Genomic DNA, 18,734 nt, shown 5'->3' on the forward strand with positions numbered 1-18,734 from the left:
ACATACACACTAACAAATAACCCAGTACAACCAAGCATGGTGGCACACACCTTAATCCCATCACTGAGGAGGCAGAGGCAAGGGGATCTCTACAAATTCAAGACTGCTCTGATCTACAGAATAAGTTCTAGGTCAGCCAGGGCTACATAGTGAGACCCTACCAAAAAGAAAGGTCATCTATCATAATTGGAGTCTCTGTTGATGTTGGTATGTGTGATGTGGAAGTTACAGGTATGAGGTGAGCGGGTTATTCTTCCTCTTTTTTTTTTAGATAGAGTCTATAACTAAACATGGAGCTGGCCATTCCCTATTGGACTAGAAAGACTGGTCAGTGGACCCATTAGATCCACCTGTCTTTGTTCCCCAGGAGTAGGTGACAGGCACACACATGGTGTCTTTACCTATGTGTCTGTACATGGGTTTGTTCATGTGACTGTAGGTTCCAAAGGAAGCCAGATCCACCTGATCCTGTGTTACAGGCAGTTGGGAGCTGCCCGATGTGGGTATTGGCAACTCAACTCAGGTCTTCCACAAGAGCTGCACATCCTTTTACTACCGCAAATTCTAAGTAGTTATAGCTCTTGATCCAAAACTTCATGTTGCATAATTTGACCTCAAACACTCTTAGGAACTGAAGATGACCTTGAAGTCTAATACCCCCTGTCTCCATCTCCCAAGAGATGGACTCACAAGTAATATTATTTTCTGAAAATGAATAATACCCCACTTGATATGTATACAACATTTCCTTAATTCATTCTTCCATTGTTAGGTAAGCAGGCTGATTCCAGACTTGCCTATTGTGAAGACTGCAGTCATAAACAGGAATATACAAAAAGATATATCACATAGTGACTTTGATTTGAGTACACTGTAACAAATGATGTAACTGCATCATGTGGTAGTGACTAGAGTTGCTGTAAGCACTAGAAAGGGAAAGCCAATGCCCTATAGTGCAGTAACACAAGATTGGTCAGATACAGGCAAAACTTCCCTTCAAAGTTTTTATATTGCAACTACTCTACACTTAAATCAGGCAATCTAAGCTCAATAGAGTCATCCAGGTTAATTTGACCTTTGCTTTCAGGCTAACTCCATGAAAACTTAATGCTGAGGTAAGATATAATTAGGAGATATTCCCAACGCCTGTAACATTCCTGTAGAAATGTTACTTCCATGGTTGTTTACAAATTTATTTTTAGTAAATTGGTTCACTAAAAGTCAGATCAAGGTTGGACAGAAGTTTTGCTTCCCTGGGGTTTAAGATTCTAACCCTGAGAGCACAATTCTCAGACAAACTTTTGGTTCTTTGGTGAACAAAAGGTTTCAGTCTCATTTCTTCACTTGAGCATTAGTTTACAAGTTGTTGGCTCCTGAAACACATTATAAAAAATCCACTAACTTGTAATCACCCAAGTGATAGAGAGTGTGAAGCATTCCTCATTAGAGAAGGATACAGTAATGATGGTCTGAGGTCATATCACAGTCAAAATTAAGAAGACATTTAGTGAGAGGAAAGGGAGAAAGTTTTTATTTTCTGTCCTTATGGCTTAGACTCTAATACAGTGGTTCCCAATCTTCCTAATGAAGTGACCCTTCAATTCAGTTTTTTCTGTTATGGAGACAACCCCCCCAACCATAATTTATGTCATTGCTACTTCCTAAGTGTAATTTTGCTACTTTCATAAATCATAATGCAATTATCTGATATACAGGATATCTGATATACCCCAGTGAAAAAAATAGTTCATCCTTACAGAAGGGTCAAGACCCACAGGTTGAGAACCCCTGTATAAGAGGATGGCAGCAACCAAACACAGGAAAGATGAAAGTTCCAAGCTTTGTGTGAACAGTTATGAGCCCTGAACACATGCAGCAAACTGTCTACTAAGGGGTCCAGGTCATTCTTTGAGTTCATGAATAATTGTAACAGTTTAGCTTGATTCATTACATGATCTACATGTATTTCAAAAATATTTCTTATTGATACTGGTAATTGCCTAAGGAATTCTTAGATGTGTGTGTGAAAATGTATGAAATTGTGGATGCCTCAACCATAGTATATAAGTGTTCTGTAGCCAATCTTCCCTTTTCCTTTTTTGGTAAACTCTCAATTGTTAGTTAACATGAGCATTGAAAATTTGGATTTCTTTCAATTTCAGTTCCAAAACTTCAGTCCACATCTGAATATTATCCCCCCTTTCCTCCAGCGATATACAAGCAACAGAGAATAATATTTGCTTTGAGGAAGATAAATGTCTTTCTTCATATTCATTATACCACAGATTTTTCTGTTTCTATCCCATAAGGAGGAGGAGCAAAGGGTTGATTAAAATGAATGAAATAGTTTTATAACCACTCTTAGCCCTCTTTTGGTGGGCTCAATCTTTGTGTTTCAAGCCTCTAATCAGGGAGGTCTCATCTTCAGTACTCTGTGGGAATCGTAATAATCCCCCATTACAGAAGGCTTGCATCAAGATGGCCTCTTTCTACAGATTCACCTCTTGTATGGAATCCATGCATGCTCTGTCAAGGCTCTTTGCCTTCTGTATGTGTTCTGTATCATGTGGAACTCACACTTCTTTGTTACATGGCAGAGAGAGCCTGTGTAGTTTTCTTCCAGTCACTCAAATTGCCCAATTTTATCTTCTTTCTGTTCTAAATAAACACAGTACAAGTTAAGGAATATTGCTACATGAGGAACCTTAAGTAGAGACTAAAACTTGAACCCCTTTGTCAGTACCTTCTTCAAAGTCATAGTCCTTAAACAACATGACCTTATGAAAATCCCATAAAGTTTCCTGTCATGGACAGACTGCCAGCAGGAATTGAAAGAGATCCACTGAAAAAGATCTCACCCACATGTCTTGGTAGGGCTAGAGTCTCTCAATGGAATCCATGTGTACCATATCACAGAGCTTACATTTGTTTGGTCACCACTTCGTGGGCTTTCTCCATCAATGCTTTATGACTACTACACATAGGGAATATTATTTTCCTGGTATCAGTGTTCTCTTGGATTCATCTTTCTCAATTCTGGACAGTGAGTGGGTTTATAAACAGGGAACGGAAAGACTGAGAGATAAGAGACATCATTCAATGGTCTGATACTGGGTAGTATGGGCAGGAAAGATGGTGCTTTAAATTGTACATGATTTTGAAGTTTTAATTTAAATTATACTTTGAATAAACTTTTAAATTCATGAAGTAAGTAATAGGCTGTGGAATCTATCTAGTGGATTTATCTACCATGGTGAATTGATGGAGGGATAGTAAACAGCACAGAGAAAGGGAATGATAAATCCATTTTGTGTTTGGGGTAGACCAAATGTAGGCTAAAATGAAACTAGAGATACATTTGACTAGTCAGGCTTCATGGTACAAGATGAGGTAAGGAAGAATTTGGTGGTCAAACTCTGTTCCTTGCTCCTTTTCTGAATAATTTCAGTATTCCATAGTATACTATCACCTGTTTTGACATATCTTATTTAGTTATTGAACATAAATAACAATTGATAATTTAATATTTTTGGACACATGTTAAATTTCTATATTTGGGTTTGCATTATAAAAATTTAAGTTTATTGTAGGGAAAACATTCAACCAGATGTACTCACTTGATTCCTTAGTTCATATTCCAAAACCACCAAAGCTAGACATAGGCGTTGACCAGCCAGAATCTGTTACTCAGAGAGTGGAGCAAGGCCTTGAGATGACATCAGCTCTCGACCATGTGGCAGCATTAGAAGTATGGAGGAAGGAGTCAGATCACATGGGGCCCTAAGGTCTAGATATTTTCTAACAAGTAATGGTAAAATTCCACATTTTAATAATCAAATGGTTAAATCGGTGTTCACTACTTAACATCATACCAACTGAATACAAAGTTTTATCTACATAATTCCTAAATTCTCAGTGGAATGACCTAATACATAGATCTGAAAGATAAAGCATAGGTGGGCTGAGCTCACGGAATCCTGATGAAGAGAGGGGGGAAGATTATACTAGCCATGGGGGTCAGGTAGTGGCAAAGGAACCCACACAAACAACTAATCCGGACCCTTAGGAGCTCACAGAATCTGTGAACTGACAACCAGGGAACCTGCATGGGACCAACATAGACTGTCTATATTTGAGTGACAGTTGTCTAGTTGGTCTACTTGTGAGACCCTTAGCAGTGGGAACAGGGGCTATCCCTAATGCTTTGGCTGGTTTTGGGGATCCTATTCCTCACACTGGGTTGCCTTCGCCAGCCTTAAAACTGAGGTCCTCCTTCAAGTTGATAGATCCTGCTTTGTTTATACTCATGTAAGGACTACCCTTTTCTGAACACAAACAGTAGAGGTGGACTGGAGGGGGGTGGTGAGAAGGGGAGCAGGGGAGGGGGAAACTTGAACAGAGGAAGAAGGGGAAACTGTGATCAGGATGTTAAATAAATGAATAATTTTTAAAAAGAGTGGTAAAATTGGTGGAAAAAACAAAATAGCACAAGCACACACACACACACATATATATACATATACATATATATATCCCACACACATAGACAAATACACGCATATGAACATGTACAAATACATATACCCCTTTAATTAGAATTTTCGTGATGAAAATCATATTTTCCCTTGAAGTAATTATGTGAAATTTATGTGTTCCATAATTCAGGCTCTAACCAACTTGGCCGAGTTCTACTTCATGATGGCAGTGAGGCACATTTAGGAGCAGCAACACTTACTCTCTGAGTCCTGGATGGTGCATGTTCACATCTGTCTATAAAAACAAAAGCCATGAGAATTGACCTCTCCTGACTTAAGTGCACTCAATAACCAAGGAACAGTCTTACCTGTTCTACCAGATTGTACTGAAGAATATAAACCCTTGTAATTAAAGAGGTCCACAGCACAGAATAAATATCCCATAAATTCACATGCCAGCTTCAGAAGGTTTAAGTTCCCCCTTGTTGCATGCTCCCAGTTCCAGATCAGTGTGTAGCTAGAGTATTCCTGCCTGGCCCACAGTCAGGGCAAATCTCTCTTACCTGCCAGTCCCACAGCCGCTCAGACCCAACCAAGTAGACACAGAGACTTATATTGCTTACAAACTGTATGGTCATGGCAGGCTTCTTGCTAACTGTTCTTACAGCTTAAATTAATCCATTTCTATAAATCTATACCTTGCCACGTGGCTCGTGGCTTACCAGCATCTTCACATGCTGTTTGTCATCTTGGTGGCTGGCAGTGTCTCTCTGACTCAGCCTTCCACTTCCCAGCTTTATTCTCCTCTTGTCCCACCTATACTCCTGCCTAGCCACTGGCCAATCAGTGTTTTATTTATTGACCAATCAGCAACACACTTGACATACAGACCATCCCACAGCATCAGTGTGTCTGCTACTGGGTTCTCTGGCTACCTTGTTTAGAAACCACACTAGATACTAGGCCTTTTAGGCACAAAATAAACCTACATGGTCACATGGAGTTTGTAGTCCCATCTTAAGCTTTATTATGTGCTTGCAATTGGAATGATTGTTGCCTAGAAAACTGTTTCCAAATACTATTGTGTTTAAATATGCTTACAATAAACCATTTTGCATTAGACTTCATGAAGTTTGATCCAGGTTGACAAAGTCAGTCTGAACCGAGTTTTATTCTCACCTCTTCATTTTCCTGCCTGCTATGACACCTGCAGAGATCCCCACTGCTGTGATAAAACACCATGACCAAAGAAAATTTGGAGGAAATGGTTTATTTCAGCCTATATTACACCACCAGGTAACAACCCATCACTGAGGGAAGTAAGGGCAGGAATTCTAAGAGGCCAGGAACCTAGAGGCAGGAACTGATGCAGAAACCATGAAAGAGTGCTACTTACTGTCTAGTTCAAAATAGCTTGCTCAGATTGCTATCTTTTTTTCTTTCTTATTTTACTAGCAAGAAAAATTTTTCATTCATTTTACACACCAATCAAAGATCCCTCTCTTCCCTCCTCCTGGCCCCCCATACTCTACCTTCCAACCCACCTCCCACTCTCACCCACAAGAAGGCAAGTCCTCCCATGGGGAGGCACATTCAGCAGAGGCAAGTCCAAGGCACTGCCCCTGCCTCAAGGCTGCACGAGGTGTCCCATCATAGGTAGTGGGCTCCACAAAGCCCACCCATACACCAGAAATGGATTCTGATCCCACTGTCAGGAGGCCTCCCAAGCAGATCATGCTACACAACTGTCTTGCCATACAGAGGGCCCAGTCTAGTTCTAGGTAGGCTCCACAGCCAATGATGCAACTTTCATGAGTTCCCTCTAGTTTGTTTTGGTTGTCCCTACATGTTCCCCATCATGATCCTGATGCACATGCTCACAGAATCCCTCCTGTCTCCTTGACTGGACTCCTGGAGCTCTGTCTAGTGTTTGGCTGTGGATCTCTGCATCTGCCTCCATAAGTCACTGGAGAAAAGCTCTGTGATGACAGTTAGGGCATTCACTGCTCAGATCTCTAGGGCAAGCCAGTTCAGTTCAGGCATCCTCTCCACTATTGCCAGTAGCTCAGACTTGGGTCATCCTTAAGGACTCCTGGCAACCTCTCCAGTAGTTGGAGGCTTCTCTCTATCCCCATGATGTCTCTCTCCATCATGGTATCTTTATCATTGCATTCCTCCTCCCTCCCTGTTCCAGCTCAACCATTCCATTCCCTTATGTTCTCATCCTCTGTCACCTATCCTTTATTGCCCACCCCTAATCCTCAGTTTATTCATGGAGATCTTATCTATTTTCCTTCCCAGGGCAGTCCAGGCATCCCTCTTTGGGTCTTCCCTTTTAGTTAGCTTCTCTGGAGTTATGGGTTGTTGCCTGATTACCCTTTGCTTTATCTCTAGTATCCACTTATGAGTGGGTACATACCATGTTTGTCATTCTGAGTCTGGGTTACCTCACTCAGGATGATATTTTCTAGTTCTATCCATTTGCCTGTAAATTTCATAATGGCATTGTTTTTCTCTGCTGAGTAGTACTCCATTGTGTATGTGTACGTTTTCTTAATCCATTCTTCAGTTGAGGGGCATCTAGGTTGTTTCCAGGTTCTGGCTATCACAAATAATGCTGCTATGAACATAGTTGAGTATGTGCCCTTGTGGTATGATGTAGTATTCCTTGGGTATATGCCCAAGAGTGGTATATCTGGGTCTTGAGGTAGATTGATTCCCAATTTTCTGAGAAACTGCCATACTGATTTCCAAAGTGGCTGTATCAGTTTTCACTCCCACATGTAGCTAAAGTTTTCCTGCCTGGCCCACAGTCAGGACAAATCTCTGACACCCGCCAGTCCCACAGTGGCTCAGACCCAACCAAGTAAACACAGAGACTTATATTGCTTACAAACTGTATGGCCTTGGCAGGCTTCTTGCTCTTATATCTTAAATTAATCCATTTCTATAAATCTATACCTTGCCATGTGCCTCGTGGCTTACCGGCATCTTCACATGCTGCTTGTCATGGCAGAGGCTGGCAGTGTCTCTCTTCCGCCTTCCTGTTCTCTCAATTCTCCTCTCTGTTAGTCCTGCCTATACTTCCTGCCTGGCCACTGGCCAATCAGTGATTTATTTATTGACCAATCAGCAACACATTTGACATACAGACCATCCCACAGCACCCACCAATAGTGGAGGAGTGTTCCCCTTGCTCCACATCCTCTCCAACATAAGCTGTCTACAGTGCTTTTGATCTTAGCCATTCTGACAAGTATAAGATGGTATCTCAGAGTCATTTTGATTTGCATCTCCCTGATAATTGAGGATGCTGAGCAATTCCTTAAATGTCTTTTGGCTGCTATCTTATAGAACCCAAATCACCAGCCCAGGGATGGCACCACTCACAATGTGCTGGTCATCCCACATCAATCACTAATTAAAATATGCCATGCAGCTAGAGCATATGGAAGCATTTTCTCAAATGAGGTTTCATCCTTGTAGATAACTCTAGACATAAAAATGAGATAGCACAAAGGTTTACTTAAAAAAAGGAATTGCTTCTTTGAGTGTATTGAACTAAATATTAGAGTTGCTTTTGAATGTAGATATTTACAGTATGCATCAACTACTGTAAAGCTTTTGTTTATGTACGCTGTCACTCAAGTGAAGAAAGGACACTGTTCTATGGCTGCAGGATAAGTCACTTTTATTGTAACAGCTGAAGTCAAAAGAAACTGATGATGTTTAATATCTGAACTAAACAGCTATGGGCAGAGGACTTCAAGGAGTCTGAGAAGCCTTCATTCACATAAGGACAGACTTCCTCAAACACATTAAAATAAGAAATAAGGCAGGAGTGACAGCTTAAACCTCTAATCACAATGTTCAGGAAGCAGAAGCAGGGGGATTGCCTGGATTTACAATCCAATATAGGTTAGTCTGACCAATAGAGAAATTGTCTCAAATTAAAATCAGATACTGTATCATCTCTAAGGGAAAGCTTTACCAGTTTAAAATAGATCTGATAATAAAAGACAGCAATCATTAATATTCATGGTGCATGTCAACATAGATATTAGAAAAAATAATAGTAAGCAAGAACATCTCAGTATGCATCTATAACTTTAACAAATACAGAAGGCTCAGACTCTTCCTTTGTTTTTCTACTACCTGCGTGGGTGTTTTGCTTGCACATGTATCTGTGCACCACGTGCTTGCTGTGCCTGCAAAAGCCAAAGTTGTAGAAGGGAAATAGAGTTACAAAGGGCTGTGAGCTGCCACAGAGTGACCTCTGAAAGAGCAGCCAGTGCTCTTAACTACAGAGCTGTCGCTCCAGGCACAAGGCTTATAATTTTATACTGTCTTATCTGAACGAAAGTAATCTAGACTAGACTATGGAATTTGTTTATTTCACTACTGTAGACTGCTCTCTAATTTACTATTGAGAGAGTTACCTGTTAAACACATAGTTGGCTTTATCCAGGATAATTTTTATGACTAATTCAGACTTTTTAGGGGGTGGAGCTTAAGGAATACATCCGGGGATCCTTATGAAAATGTGTTTTCAAGATTCAGGGTGATGCATACTTTGCCCTTTAGTTTACTGTTTTCCTCTGCTGAACACATTATTAATTTGATTCTTGTGTATATTTTTTAAAAACTTCTATAAATCTATAGAAACTTTACAAAATAAGTGAAGGATCAGCTAATTTATAAATCACCTTGAAAAAAAGAATAACCATCTTTAAATCCTTCATTTCTAAAAATAACAACTGGTAAGGCCTTTGGACTGTGACTTCTCTTCTGGGTGCTTGTTCCTAGAAAGCAGGTCACTGAACAGCTGTGAGCTTTGTGACAGCGTTTTTCCTTCCTCTGTAAACAATGGAGTAGATGTTAGTTAATACGTCAACTTCTTGGATTATTTTTCCTGACCATAAAAGTCACATTTTTAAAAGTGCAAATCTGGGCCTCAGTGAATAGAGAACCCAACACACCCCTCCTGTGAGGAAGAGAGAGCCCACAAGGGTCTTTTTGTTTCATTTACATTGTAGTAGAAAATACTACCAAGGGATTTAATGACTATGTGTTGAAAATTGAGGCTTAAAAAGTTTAACAAAAGACAACAACTAGAATTTTAGGAAGGAGGGAAAAGCAGCTACAGGAAACCAACCAACACTAACCAGTACAAAACACAGTGGAAAATGGTTAGATCCAGGGTCATCTACTTGCATTACAGATAGAAACTAATTTTACATTTCTTGAAAAAGGCAGAAGCTGGATTTAAGTGTTTCATTCACAGCTGAAGCATAATCCATGACTCTACAAGATAAGATGTGGCATTCAGTTCTCTGGTGAATTTCTGCTGTGACTCTTTTTCAATCCCCAACTAAACTGAATCTACTCAGGAAACAAGTTGGTGGCTGAGGAATTCTCCCTCAAGATTCTGCCAGTGACAATCAGTCTGATGGCTTTCCGAAACCAAGGGTAAAAGAAAGCATAAATCAAGGGGTTCATGGCTGAGTTGTAGTAGGCGATCCAAACTAGTATTTCATACACATACGTGGGTGTGATGAAGCCCAGGAAGGCATCAATGATGGAGTCAATGAAGTACGGCAGCCAGGAAAGGAGAAAGGCTGCCACTGCGATTCCCAGGGTTTTTGCTGCTTTCCTCTCCCTCTTGGCCACCCTGTCCTTGTAGCTGTCTGATGCCTTGGCCGTCTGGTCACTCATTCTCTCAATCCTCTGAGCCTGTTGCTTAGCAATGAAGAAAATTTTAGTGTAGACAGTTATCATGACAAGTGTGGGGATGAAAAATAACAGAAAATTGATGAAGACCCAGCTTTGATTCACTGCAAGTTGACAGCCTCCCACACAGGTGAGGGCAGTCACTAGATCCTCCAGCCCAGCCTCATTTGCCCCTGTGTAAAGGAGGGAAAAGCTGTAGCTGATGGACAGGAGCCAGGAAAAGGCGATGCATTTGCCAGAAACAGATGCAGTGAACCTGGTAGGGTAGATCAGGGGGTCACTGACAGCAATGTATCTATCCACAGAGATGAAGCACAAGTGAAAGATAGAAGAGTAACAGAATGATGCATCAAAACAAGTGTGTAATTTACAGTAACTGTCCCCAAAGTACCAGCAGCTCTCCACAGACCTCACTGTACTGAAGGGCATCACAGTCAGTCCCACCAAGAAGTCAGCACAGGCCAGGGATGCCACCAGAAAGTTGGCAGGAGAGTGCAGCTGTTTGAAATGAAGAATGGACATCATCACCAGGAGGTTTCCACACACAGCCAGCACAGCCCCAAAGCCAAAGACTGCATAGAGGATGAGGCGAGGGACCGGGGAGTAAGGGTTTCTGACACAGGATCCGTTCAAGTTCTCATAGCACAGCTGGACAGGTGTGAGAGGGACCAGGTCTTCACTCATGATTATTTCTTGATCCCAGACAAAACTGTTATCATCTGTAGCCATGTACGCTATTCCAAAAATCCTCAGAAAAAATACAGAATGTATAATTATTAATGAATTTTGTCCATCTTTCTCTTTACCTACACATCTTTACACTAGGCTTAGACATCAATTCAGATTTTCATTCTCAAACATTATTTGCTTCATAATTCACAGTCCACCTTCTTTATTACATCAATGCTGTTTACGTTGACTTTAAATATTTTCTCAGCTTAATCTATTTCCTCACATCTCAAAGCACCAATCTATTCTGTGACACACATTTAAATCCCACCTTTTGTTAGTATTCTCATTCTTATTTAACTAACCTATGGTAACGCCCCCCAAGCACTTTTAACCCTCAGGAAAGCAGCCTAATGATGCTAAATGCAGTGTGTCTCTAGGACTGAATCCCCATGGTGTGAGGTAAGGCAAGTAAGAGCTTGCCAGTGAGTATGTTGTTTGTTCCACAATCATATTTTCCCCTTCTAATTTGCTAGTGACAGCTGACCTTTCTATATAATGTAGGTGAGCATAATACCTACCACAACAGAACTTCACCCAGAATTTGAAGCTTTGTTCATTTTATTAGAGCTCGCCTTTCCCCTTGTGAGAAATTTTACTAATGACCCTCACATTGAAAGTGATCAAAATTCTTGCATAAAAGTTCTTTCTTTCTTCAGGTGTTGGTCTGTGTTAAAGAAATATGATGCTGAGTCATGGAACACCCAGTTTTCTCCTGCCCCAGCTTTAATATTTCTGATTTGGAAAAGTGAGGGTATGGACTGCAAGGATTTGCTCATGGAATGAGACAAGGGGTTATTATAACAAATAGAAGTTTCTTCTCTGTGTCCTTCATTTGATTTAATGAAATCACTGGAAAGATAACGTATTAATCAAATGTGGAAAAATATTCATGGTTGGGAGTTGTCCAGTAATCAAAGTGCTGGCAGTGCACATGTCGGGATGAGAGTCTGGATCCTCAGCACCCTAATAAATGCCTGGTAGACATCAATGCTCACCTGTTATTCCAGTGCTCAGAAAGAAGACACAGTTGATTCCCAGAGCAAGTGGGCAGCTAGAATAGTAGTGTTGGCAAGTATGGTTTCAACTGAGAGACCTTGCCTCAAAGAAGAAGGGGAGAGCAACTGGAGAAGACTCCAATGTCACCTACAGGTTATCACATGCCTGTGCACCTACAGGTTATCACATGCCTGCGCACATATGTGGACATTCCTACACATGCTAAATATAATGATAGTATTTTCACTTCTGTTTAATTGCAAATCGTCCATTTTATTATTGGAGATAATAATATAGTTTAGGATTTTAGGAGCATTGTTTAATTTTAATTGTATGAATTTTAGATGGCTTATCTTTTAATATAAATCTCAGGAATGAAGCATAATCTCTACAGGTCATAATTTCAAACTTTTATTCCTTTCCTTACTTTTCATTTCTGTGACTAGTATCCCAAAACCTGTGTTTATATCTTATAATAGTAATATTTTGTTCAAGGAACTAAACTAACATTTTCTTTTGGTAAGAAAAGGCATCCTGTAGCTGAAGACCTTCTCTCCAGGTCCCACCAAGCCCCTGCAGTCCCACAACCCACGTATAAAATAATCACTCAGACACTTATATTACTTATAAACTGTATGGCTGTGGTAGGCTTCTTGTTATCTACTTTTTCTATCTTAAATTAACCCATTTCTATTAAACTGTAAGTTGCCACATGGCTCGTGGCTTACTGGTACCTTACATCTTGCTTGTCATGGCAGAAGCTGGCGGGTCTCTCTCCTCAGCCGTCCACTTTTCCCAATTCTCTTCTCTTTGTCCTGCTTGGCTACTGGCCAATCAGTGTTTTATTTATTACCCAATCAAGCAACACACATAACATACAGAACATCCCACAGCACTTACCCTTTTCTTTTTTTCTAAAAGGAAGGTTTTAACTTTTGCATAGTAAAATTACAGATAACAAAATAGTTATCAAGAAAGAATTATAGTTATAATATCTAGTCTATTTATAATGACTAGTTTATTTGGCAAAATTAAAGAAGATATCCTATCTATCTTATATTTGTGAGTCTAAGGTTTTATATCTAATTTATCTTTTATCATAACTAAGGAAAATTGTAACTATCTAGCTTCAACTACATCAAAGACCTCAGAAGGATATAATATTACCTCAGAAATGGGAGAAGGATGCAAGCAACTTTCAGGAGTCTTGCAGGGTAGACAGAGACAGCTGGCAGCCTGGACAGTCACCTAATGTTCCTATGTAAAGTTGGGGCATCTGTCTTCAGCCCACAGGGCTAGAGTCTCTCAGTCTTTTTTTTTTTTTTTTTTTTTTTTTTTAGTGTCCTGTAGAATGTCTGGCAGTTTCCTCTGCGAAGCAGGAACCTGAAGGACCATTTTGCCAAGCTAAGTTCAGTGGTCTTCTTTCTATGGGTCCTGTATGTTCAATCAATCAAGCAGTCCAGGCAAGAATAGTTTCTTGCCCAAATGGCTATTTTGTCAAAGTGAAGATAAACTCCATATGCAGTGTCTTTGATGTCCATACTCTTCTCTGAAGTAAATAGGTGCTGCCAGGAGCAGACATGTCTCACTGTCCAGAAAGTCAAAGTTTTTAAAACATTTTAAATGCCATATTTTGTAGGTCTTTGAAGTATTTGAAGGTTATCTATCAGAAATATATCCATATATACCTAGAAAACTTAACTAACATGTTACAAGTTTGACTATCATAGAAGACTAATTATTAATCTGTATTTCTTAGTTATCCTTTACAATCTAAATAAGTTACATAAACATAATATCTCAAATGAGAATAGAAATATATATATATATATATATAGTATAACAAAATTAAGTTTAAACTTGTATCAATAGTCTAAAATCTATACCAATGTAAAACATTTTAAACATAAACTAAAATCTATACCAATGTAAAACATTTTAAACAAGTTGTTACTCTTTAAAAGTTGGTTCATTAATCTACCCTTTTATCCTGTCATCTCTATATCCTATATATCTATATCATATCCCCTTTTCTTTTTTAGAAAGAGATCGCATTTATAATCAACCTGTTTTAAATAAAAATATTTGTTTTTCTCTGTCCCACACCAGAGGGCTCTTCTGATTTGGGACACAAGAATCTCTTAACCATTTTTTTTTAAGCACCATGTCTGGGTTTAGAGAAGGGATGAGCCAATTCCATCTCCAAAGCCAGCTTGGTATATTTGGGAATTTGGGTGTAGCTTCTCTTACTACTTCCTACTGGAGGGGGGGCGCTGTTTCTTATGGGGACACAAAGAAAATTTTAGGATTATGGAGTAGTCCGTAAGGGTGTATCGTCTGAGCCAGTTGCCTTGAATCTGATCTGGATGTTGGATCATTTGGGCCATGGTGTCATCGGAGACCTTTCAGGAGGTCTTGGCTGGTCAAACCTGATGTATCTTAATCTGGAACAAATCCATAGCCTTTGGTTTTTTGTAGAAACAAAAGCAGAGACTCTTTTCCAAAGCAACATATCCTTACATCCAAATTTTGAATTCAAGGTACCTTTAAAATATACATTTTGGCATAACTCAACAGCTTTTACAATCAAGTGTTTTTCTTCAGTTACAAATATCAAAGAGAACATAATCCAGATTCTCTGTGTGATAGCCATCTTTATGTGGCTTGTTTTTTATATTACCTTTACTATCTCTTTAAAGACTTTATTTTTTAAAATTATCTATTTGTTTATATAACTGCATATATTCCTTTTTCTCTCTCTTTCAAGCCTACATACATTTTTATATACATTGTAAACTATTTTATCTGAATCAGTCTTATTGTGAACCTATTGCTTTAAACTGTAGCATTCTAAGACTGAAATGGTGCTGTGGCTGCTGGCTCCGCCCACTTTAGCTTCCCAACATGGCGGTGGTACGTTTTCCGCCAGCTCTGGGAGCCATCAACTCTCAGAAATAGTGGGTCTATGCTTCTATCAAAGCAGTGTGTAGCCCAGAAACCTCTTTTTTTGTTTTGTACTAGCAAAGGCTAAATCCACCAGGCAGCGTAATATGCCACTGGTAGAGGTCTCATTCCCACCATACTGTAGGTTGAGCGTGCACACCAGGAACCCATCATAGTAGATAGTAGCTCAAACATGCAGGCTTCTGCTAACTTGAGAGAGACAACTAGGAACTGTTTTTAGCTCTGTTTTAGAATCTTTTTTCTCAGGTTTTAGGTGGAAACTCTTGCCCCACATTGGGCGCCATTTGTAGCTGGAGAGCTTCTCTCCAGGTCCCACCAAGCCCCTGCAGTCCCACAACCCACGTATAAAATAATCACTCAGACACTTATATTACTTATAAACTGTATGGCCATGGCAGGCTTCTTGTTATCTAATTTTTCTATCTCAAATTAACCCATTTCTATTAAACTATAAGTTGCCACGTGGCTCGTGGCTTACTGGTACCTTACATCTTGCTTGTCATGGCAGCAGCTGGCAGGTCTCTCTCCTCAGCTGTCCTCTTTTCCCAATTTTCTTCTCTTTGTCCTGCTTGGCTACTGGCCAATCAGTGTTTTATTTATTACCCAATCAAGCAACACACATAACATACAGAACATCCCACAGCAGCATCCAAAGAAATTAATTATAATTTCCTCAAGGATATGAGTAACTTCCCTAGTAGTTTTTAATACAGCCTTACACCCATTACCATTTCAGTGAAAACTCCAGAGGTTCTGAATGGTGGTTCCTTCCAGAGGAGACTTGGTTTCCTTAGGGCAAGCTAAGTATAGGTGCAGTATTTTTGACTGGTGCTTTAATGCAATTTAGTAAACTTCTCCCAATTGCTACTTGAAGGTGGACAGTTAAAACATCATTTTCCGCTTAGTTTCCATGGGTCCCAGCAGGAGCAGATGCTGCTGAGAAGAATCTTTGATGAGTACCCCACTCACCTTCGTGTGTCCCTTCCCTATTTAATTTCTGAACCATCTCAGCTGTCTGGCTTGTTCTCTGACGCTTTGAACACTGTTCTGTGTCCACTGAACTTCCATCCATGTTGTCTGCATCAGGGTTGGAGTTAATCATATGTGGAGTTAATCAAGTTAGAAATTGCACTTTGCATCCCACAATTTTTAGTTTCATTTTATTGATTGAATTTTCCCCTTCGTGTAGCTAATGAGACATTGTAATCTTGATTTTGATGTCTCTTTTGTCTCAGAGCTCTCTCCGTTAGGCCATCTTTTCTGAGCCTTCAGAGACCCCAAATGGAAACACACACATGGAAATTAAAAATGAAATAAATCTTTAAAAGAAATGGTTTAAGACAGATGTTGTGGTACACACTTTGAATCTTAGTGTTGAAAAGGAAAAGGCAGACAGATCTGAGTTCAAGACCAGCCAGGTCTACATAGATCTATGTCAGCTAGAGCTACATAGTGAGATCATATTAAAGCAAGCAAACAAATAAATAATAAAAATAAATGAGTGAAATGAAAAGAAATGATTTAAACCTTTTAATTAAAGACCAGGAAATTAAAAAAAAAGAATCAAATAATGAGATCGATTAATAATGAGATCAAATTAAATGGCTTCTGCATACAAGGGAAACAAGTAGTAGAATGATCCAACAGCCTACACATGGGAGAAACATCATACACAACTATTTGTCCAATAAGGGATTAGTATCTAGAAATATTAAAAATTGCAAAAAAAAAAGAAATCCAAATGACAACAATCAATCAATCAATCAATCAATCAATCAGTGGACAAGTGAACCAAAATGAACTGACACTTCTCAGAAGATTAAATACAAATGACTAATAATTACCCAAGAAAAGTTCCACATTCTGAACCATCAGGGTAGTTCAAACCACAACTAAATGAGAAACCTGTTACCCAGGGAAAATGATTAGTACAAAAAAGGGAAGAAAAATAATAACAAAATAAAATAACTAATACTGGAAAAACTGTAGAAAAGGGGGAGTCCTTACAAACTCTTGGTGAGAAAATAAACTAAAATAGCTGTGGGAATCAGTGAGAAATCTCTTTAAAAACTAATGAATGGGGCCGGTGAACTGCTCATCGACTAAAAGCACTTGCCAAGCTTGGCAGCCTGAGTGTGATGCCTGGGATCTACTCGGTATAAGGAGAGATTGACTCCTGGCAGCTGCCTCTGACTGCCGTACACAAGACAGCAAATGCTGCGCAAGCCAACCTCCCACCAAAACAAACAAACAAAGAACTGAAGAATGGAACTAACGGGTGATCTGGTTCTACAGAGCCTAGAAGTGTGCCTGAGAAAATGAAGTCAACACACAAAACAGACACCTGGCTTCCCATGTTCTTTACAGCTCTATTCTCAATAGCTGTAATAGTGAACTAACCAAGGTGTCCATTAAGAAACGGGTAGTTTTTAAACATGGTGTACATCCACAGTGGTGTATTGCTCAGTCACTAAGAATGAAATCCTATCATTTGCAGGAAAATGAATGAACTGGAAGATGATAGATTTGGCAAAATAAGCCAGGCACAGAAAGGCAAATATGCCATGCTCACTTTTGCTGGTGGAAACTAAAAGTCTTCCCTGTTTGAGCAAGCACCAGGTTGGTTCCTGGATCTCTGGGTGCTTCATTGTAGTTTGGAGGTTGCGCCCAGCAGCTGCCATAACGCTGCTAACTGAATATATTGAATTACACCGCTAACACTACAAATATTGTTAGCTTACCAGAAAAAACAGAAAGTTGAGAAGCTCATGAATGTTCACAGAAAGAAAAAAAAAAATTCCCTGCGGCTGAAATCTACTATAAACGGTGCAGTGGGTCTGAGAAAATGCAAATAGGGAAGAAGATCAAGATGCATGAAAAGAGAAACCTCCAAGGAAAGGACCACAAGGCTCTGCTCCCCTACGAGCAGCGTCTGTCCTGGGCGGTGCAGAGAAGGACATGCCTGGTAAGAGTGCTGTTTAACACAGTTCAACAAAAACTAAAGAGCAGGCTGAGCAGACCCAAAGACAGGAGCCTGGGAGAAACAGAAATGTTAAAAGCCACTGGAACAGGCAAGAAGAAAAGGAAAGTGCCAAGAAGATGTTACTGGTGACAGTTTTACTGGAGAGCCCTCCTGGGGAACCACACATAAGAAAGTGTCAACATAGCCTTGCAGTGGTGACACACACCTTCAATCCCAGCACTCAGGAGGCAGAGGCAGGCGGATCTCTGTAAATTCCAGCTAACTTGGTCTATAGAGCAAGTTCTGTGACAGCCAAGGCTACACAGAAAAACTCTGTCTCAACAAACAAACAAACAAACAAACAAAAACAAAAGAAAATGTCAACATGACAAGTAACTTGTCCTGAAATTAAGTGAGTACACACACACATACACACACACACACACACACACACACACACACACACACACGCACGCACTCACGGACAAATAAGTAAATACATGAATAAATAAATAAATAAATGTAATAAAAGTTGTTAAAAATGACTTCAGTAGTAATGTGGATAACTCACTCAAAAAATACATGAATGACTGACATGACTATGAAAAATGAATTGGTTTTCACAGTTCTGTTAATTTAATTCACAACGTGTCTTTTCTCCTACTATAAAATTAGCAAGTATTCTAAAATTACAATATTCTATGTTGATTCAACAAAGGGGCATTGGATGTACTCAGATGTGCTGATGAGTGAATTTGTTTTAAGTTCAGTTAAAGAAAATTTGATGTGACAGTTTTTATAGTATTTGCCGTATCTCAATTTCAACGATGATTTTGGAAAATGACCAGACGTCATTGATGAGGAAAATCTCAGCA

General features: G+C 39.6%; 1 protein-coding gene across 1 annotated transcript; it reads right to left on the minus strand.

Moving 5' to 3' along the window:
* Positions 1-9,857: 9,857 nt before the first annotated feature.
* LOC131918861 (trace amine-associated receptor 7e) lies at positions 9,858-10,934 on the minus strand. Its single transcript, XM_059273024.1, has one exon. The coding sequence runs from the start codon at positions 10,932-10,934 to the stop codon at positions 9,858-9,860; it is 1,077 nt and encodes a 358-aa protein (XP_059129007.1).
* Positions 10,935-18,734: the final 7,800 nt, after the last annotated feature.

Source organism: Peromyscus eremicus, chromosome 8b, assembly GCF_949786415.1.
Source record: "Peromyscus eremicus chromosome 8b, PerEre_H2_v1, whole genome shotgun sequence".
Classification (NCBI taxonomy): Eukaryota; Metazoa; Chordata; class Mammalia; order Rodentia; family Cricetidae; genus Peromyscus; species Peromyscus eremicus.

What these genes read in the sequence shown, in the direction of transcription:
- LOC131918861 (XM_059273024.1), bottom strand. Translation starts at nt 10,934, where the DNA reads ATGGCTACAGATGATAACAGTTTTGTCTGGGATCAAGAAATAATCATG.